This window comes from Oryzias melastigma, linkage group LG5, assembly GCF_002922805.2.
Source record: "Oryzias melastigma strain HK-1 linkage group LG5, ASM292280v2, whole genome shotgun sequence".
Lineage (NCBI taxonomy): Eukaryota > Metazoa > Chordata > Actinopteri > Beloniformes > Adrianichthyidae > Oryzias > Oryzias melastigma.
The window spans coordinates 29,325,226-29,331,811 of NC_050516.1; the positions used below are offsets into that span (position 1 = coordinate 29,325,226).

Genomic DNA, 6,586 nt, shown 5'->3' on the forward strand with positions numbered 1-6,586 from the left:
AATAACTTTCAATATTTTACTCCCCATGAAGATATATTTTGTCAAAATTATACAAGTTAGGAGATAACATCGGGCCATTAATAACAATAAAATAAAATGATCTGGAGGGCCGGATAGAACTACCCAGAGGGCCGGATCCGGCCCCCGGGCCGTGACTTTGACACAAGTGCCATAGACCTCCTCGGTGTGGCCGCGCGTTTGTTTCGGACCAAACTTTGTAAACAAAATCACGTGACTAAGCATCTCTTCAGTCATTGGCCAGAAGCTATAGGGGCGGGTCAAAACAGAAGAGAAAGATGGATGCGCTGCGGTCTGCAAGCAGGTTTTGAGAGGATTACTCTTAAATGCATGAACGGATCAAAAATACCGATTTGGAGTTCTTTACAGTGACGAATGAACAGTATAAGACACTAAAAACCAAAAAAAGAGGAATTTTCATGGTATGGCCCCTTTACCCCAGAACAAAGATGAAAAACCTCATCATTTTACTAAACTTTAATGCTTCACAATTACTTTGTGGAACTACAAACCAATTACACAACTTCCACAGCAGCAAAATAAACAGCAAAATAAAAGAAAGAGCGATGGACTTAGCCTCGGTGATGGGAGTCGTGAGTTTGCAGTACCTGGTTGGGGGGGCCCTCTCCAGCAGTCTCCAAATGCATCAGTGCTGTCCTGCTCAGGGGTTAGGGCACACACCACACACATCATGCAAAGGGACGGAGAGAGTTAGCAGTCACACACAGGGCATGCACCAAACCATCGGCCTTTTCACACGCACGCACGCGCGTGAAAAGGGTCCTCCAGAAACAACCGCAGAGCGAGCAGAGTAACATCCCTGACGCCTCGCTTCGTTCAGCTCTGGGCTTTTCTCTGAGGTCTGTGTCTAAAAACATGAATAACTTTTGCTTTTACTGACACTTTCTCTTTATAAACATCTAAAATGTTAGTTTACTCTGTGATAAATGCGTCATGAATTATTTATGATACAAAGAAAGATAAAAGTTACTAGCCATGTTGATAAAAATCAATCTTCTATATGCTGATAATGAGGGTTATTGAACCAAATCCTCGTCCTCTTTCGTGGTACACAGTGAAAACGGCGTGATCAGGAACTAAACGTTCAGATGACGGCATAAATGAGAGTAAGAAGCTTTCATGCAAACGTGGCTCCATGAACAGACTCCGGCTGCTCACCGCTTTCCTGTATGGACCTCTGAAGCGCCTCTGCCAGCTCTCTGTCGGCTATTTCCTCTGGACGGGCGTCTTCACGGCCCTCCGCGCCGTACGCCAGCCGGGCGCACTCTGGCAGCTCCGCCTCCGACAGGAAGCGGGTTTCGGTGCCCGTGGTGCCAATTACCAGCAAGTTCTTCTTCAGGTCTATTGAGCACTGAGGGGGACGAAGAGAGCGTTTCTTCTCATGGATTCCATCAAAGCAGCAAGTAAAAAGCGATCAGCTGGACATAAATGATCAAAAATAAATGCTTCTTAATAACGGGAAGCAAACACACCTGGTGTCTCTTCAGCATGTCCAGGCCCAGCAGCATGTCCATGGGCTGGTCTTCCAGAATGGAGAAAGAACAGGGAAGAAAATCTCCCTCAATTTGTACCTGAGCTGAAAAAACACAAACGATCAACAATTAAAAACATCTTACAGAGAACTTCTACATGAACTCCGACGGACTGAGCAGCTGTTGTGCAGCTGTGAGATCAGTGCAGTAAAAGTCCATCTACAATAAATTTAAACTTCTTTTATATTCTCTGATTGAAATTTTTATTAGAGAGAATGTGGCATTAATTTGTAGTTTTTGTGAAAACCAAACTTTTATTTTAATAAATGAAGTGGAAGATGAACTTCAACGTGAGGCTGCAATGGGGTAGGGGGCAGAGCATAGCAGAACAGTCTATTATAAATCCAACAGAGGAAACCAATCATTATTTGTGTGAATGCTTAGAAATAATTCATAATGATTCTCTTGCTCCTTTCTGTACGTTTTTCGGCACATGAAAACTCAATCACATCATTTATTGATTTCAACAATGTTGTTATCAAAATATTCATGTTAAGAACATTACTGGTTCTATTTTTGGTAAACGTTAAAGTTTTTGAAATATTGAGCAAAATATGCCCCATGGAAAAAATATAAGAATGTCTTTAAATTTCAAAATTTGAAGTAGATTAGCATCAAGCCTTTAAATTAATTCATGGGCTGTTTTCATCTTTTATAGGAATTTTCCTAATTTTCCTATTTGCTGAAGTTTTTAGACTAATTTAAAGTTTAGTTTCAATTTTAGCAACAGGCTAACATTTTAGAATAATTTAGTTCACTGAAGAATTGTAGGCAATTTTGGAGTTTAGCTAATATTTTAGCAACATGCTAACATTTTTGGCTATTTTTTATCTACTGAGGTTTTTTCTAAGGCTAATTTAGAGTTTAGCTTCTATTTTAGCAACAGGCTAACATTTTTGACTAATTTATTTTACTGAGGAATTTTGGGCTATTTTGAAGTTAAGCAAATATTTAAGCAATGTGCTAACTTTTTTTTGTGCTAATTTGGCATCTAATATGTTTTTTTTTTCCGGCTAATTGGAAGTTTAGCTCATATTTAAGCAACACACTACATATTTTTGCAAAATTGGTATGCCTTAGGGATTTGTAAGCAATTTACTACTAATTTTTCAGAAATTTAGGCAAACTTCAGCGACCTTTTATAGTTGTTTAACAAAATTTCAAGTCTTGTAGCAAATTTAAATTTTAACATTTAGTAAATTGCGTAACCATTTTAAGCAAAAAGCTGCAGCATCTTCAAGCTACTACTTTCAGCAAAAAACATCCATTATCGCAGGTAATGCAACTTTTCTAGTTTATTTTAGGATGGGGACCATCATGAATTTTCTAAAACAACGAGCATTGGTGTTGTCTAAAACCAACGCGAAAGTCTCGCCCGCCGCTGTTACTTGAGGCGAGCAGTTCTAGGTGGAAACACACGTCCCCACCTGTGAGCAGCTTCCAGCTGAGCCGACCTGAAATCCAGCTGGATCAAACTTCTCCCAAAAACTTTATTTTTCACAAACACAATAAGGAAAATTTATGAGAAAAAAATTAAAGCTGGAAAAAAAGAAAAAAAAATAGAATTCCAGGAAAAATGTCAAATGGACAGCAGTGCTCTTAGGAGAGAAATTCCTATTTTTTGGGCTGCCTGGAAGCTGAAGCTACACAGATGGACTGAAGTACAATCACTGTCTGTGTAGCAGCATAAAGAAGGTCACATCATGGAGCCGTGAGGTCTGTGATTTAATCTATCAACAGAAACGGTTCATATATGTGGACCAAAGAAATCTGGGAATTTCACCTGAATTTTTTTTGTATTTTCAATCAAAAACATGTTGATTAGTTTATTAACAGAATATATTCTTGTTGTTCTTATGAAATGACACCTAAAACTTTTATTCTATGTTGTAAAGTTCGTTTTTGGGGTTTCCACTGCAAAATGAATAACATTTTTCCAGACAGAATTTTCTGTTTATGCACGATTTTGTGTCTAGTGTGTGAATATAACATGGAAAAATGACTAAATAAATATAGTGTCACATAGGAGAAGTTTTACTGACTAAAATACCAAATGAGTAGTCTTTCAAATTGAAAATACAGAACTAAATTTAAAAGTAGACAAGAACTGAGTTTTAGGGCCTAAAGGGTTAACCTAATTTGGTCATCAATACCGGTATATTCAAAACCATATACGAGTATATATTGATTATTATCCATTGATTATTTTCTCAGAGACTGTTAAAGGAGAAAAAGACAGAGCGACAAAATGACTTAACAATTTGTAGAGATCTTAAGTCTAAAAGACGAACTCTAATAAAATTGTGTTTTTAACACGTTCTTGTGCCATTTTTCTGATGATTGAGGACATAAATAAACAAAATTGAGATTAAAAATTGTATTTCTGAGTCTTCCTGTTTTCCTCATCTGAGCTGGTATCCGGCTCAAAATCATAAGGCTAAATAGCTCCGATATTGCTCGCCGTTTTTGTTGCACCCGTCAAAAGATGATTGGAGAGGGACATTTGATTGAATTTAAAACAATCTTTTGTTTGTCTGATGAGAGATTTATTAATCAAATTTGTTTACAAGACAGTTTCTAGCCTGTCAGAAAGATGATGCTAATTTTCTCCAAACCTCCTCTCGATCAGTTTAATCTTTCATGTTTAGAAAAACTGTTTTTCTGATGCGATTACATCAGAGTTCTTTACTTTCAGGCAAGAACAAGAAACTGGGACTCCTTTCAAATGGAAACGCTTAATGGATTCCACACCGTAAAACATCTTCATGAGCCCAAAAAACAACCTAAACATGACTCAGGTGACCAGAATTTGTCAGCCAGATCTGATAGGGTAAAAAGCTCCACTAAAAACACAGACACCGACCCAGATGAACTCTCCCGATGATTTTCTGAGTTCCCACTCCTTTGGCGATCCCGGCCCAGCGTCGGTCCACCAACCGCATGATATTACAGCGCTCCGCACACGCTTGGCTCATGATGGTCATCTGGGCTCCTAAGAACGAGCGAAAGAGAAAAATAAAAGTCGATATATGAAAGTCATTTTAAAATGCAGCCTATTATTTGTTATTTTATGGTTTACTTTGAATATAATAGTTTTGCTTTGATGCAGACATTAGACTGATACTTTGTAATACTCTGATAAAGTCGGCTGTTGCTAACTGTGGGTAAAACTAATCACCGATGTGACAGATTTGAACAATTTCTGCTTTTTTCTTCTTTAAATGAGTTTCTCGTTTCTTTGTAAAACCATAATCTCTGACGGAAGCTCGGAGGCTTCTGAGTAGACGTCACAGACTAGAGTAAAGAGTTTCATGGGAAAATTCAAAGTCAACAATGTATTTTTTTTCCCCCCCTAACCGAACTTTTGCACGATGACTCAATACTAAAGAGAAATGCACCCCAAAAGCTGCCCTGAATCATTCCGTTTGACCCGGTTTTACACAGCATTTCTGCTCTTTGTGCAGCTGCTCAATATCAAAGTGCACCGTGAAACCGAAAGGATGACAGTCAGAACCCGAAAAAGGGTGGAAATAGAGATTTAAATGGTGAGGTTAGGAGAATAAAAAGCACTTAGAATCAGAAAAGTAGCTGAGCACCAAAAATGTTTACTCAACTTAATCATACGGTCAAAAAAAAGTCTAAATTAATCTGGGCATTTTATGTACAAATTTAACTCATAAATCCTATTGATAACCATGTTTTTCCTGTTTATTACAGGGTTAAAGATGTTTAAAGGTCGTAAAACCACACTTTATAAACTTTTCTCAGACCGACATGAATATTTTTACAATTTTCTCTCTAAAGTGTCAAACCTTGACGCTAAAAAGTCACATGGACCAAATCTCTTAGATCCATATTTTCTGCAAGTTGCTACAGATCAGATTGCAGAACCACCCACACATATTTTTAATCTAAACTTGTCAACTTTCACTATTCCTAAAATCTGAAAATCAACTTTTGCATTATAAGGAGGCGACTCGACTGCATTAAACAACTCCCGACCAATTTCAAAGCTGTCAATACTGTCTAAAGTATTAGGGTCTGATCAACAGGAAAGGAATCCTTAGAGGTAAATACTTTTTTATCCAACTTTCAATCAGGACATAGAAACAAACATATGTACCATAACAGCGGCATTAAAAGTTGCGAACGATTTGTTTGTTCTGCCTCTGACAAAAAACAGAAATGCGCCTCTATTTTTACAGATCTTGCCAAATCATTTGATTCTTCTGATTTTAAAGAAAAGGTTAGAAAAAAAATACTTTTACAGAGTTGGCTGGATCTCCAACTGTCTCACTGAAAGAACTCAAAGAGTTAAATGGAACGACCAGCTTTCTGACGTTCTGCCACTTAATCGTGGTGTGCCACAAGGGTCTTTTCTGGGTCCTCTACTTTTTACAATATATATAAATAACAGGACAAAATTTAAGTGACACAAGTTATCATTTTTATGCAGATGACGTGATTTTGTATTCTCTCGCAGCCTCCTTTTCTGAAGCTATAAACAAACTAGAAAATTCACATAACCTGCGATAATGCTAGTGTGAATGCATTATCGCATTAATGCGGTTGTTGTAAATCGCATAAATTGATTAAATTGTATAACGTGCATTAAGAAAGTGTATAAAGTGTGTAAAGTGCTTAAATTGCATTAATTAGCATTAATAGCTTAAATTGCGTAAAAAAACGTAAAATGTACGAATACCAAAAGTTCTTCCATTAATGTCCTGAACGTGCTGAACGTTTTGATACCAATATTGTAAAAGTTTTAAGGTGCAGTAAAAAGTTTAACATTTTTCCATTGACTTAACATGGGCTGAAAATTCGCATAAATTGTGTGATATCGCGAAAACTGTAAAATTTGCAAAAACCAAAAATACAAGCAGTAATGTCCTTAACGTGCTGAACGTTTTGATACCAAGATTGCGTAAATCGCATAAAGTGTGCTTGAGTTTTTACGTGTCAAAAAACGTACGGAAGAAAACGTAAATGAAGAATCTCAATAGTGTGAATGC

At 37.2% G+C, this 6,586-nt stretch overlaps 1 protein-coding gene across 2 annotated transcripts in view; it reads right to left on the reverse strand.

Annotated features, from left to right (window-relative positions):
• LOC112145150 (DNA-damage inducible protein 2) overlaps positions 1–6,586 on the reverse strand; it is an 18,362-nt gene that overhangs the window by 1,631 nt on the left and 10,145 nt on the right. Inside the window, exons 6-9 of one of the 2 annotated variants that reach the window (XM_036212041.1) lie at positions 4,435–4,563; positions 1,512–1,615; positions 1,198–1,390; positions 627–675 (exon numbers count right to left, since the gene is read on the reverse strand). In XM_036212041.1, coding sequence (XP_036067934.1) covers positions 665–675; positions 1,198–1,390; positions 1,512–1,615; positions 4,435–4,563 — 437 coding nt within the window. In that variant the 3' untranslated portion in view covers positions 627–664. Of the gene's footprint in view, positions 1–626; positions 676–716; positions 1,391–1,511; positions 1,616–4,434; positions 4,564–6,586 lie in introns of those variants that run through there. The other variant, XM_024270219.2, reaches the window with a different exon arrangement.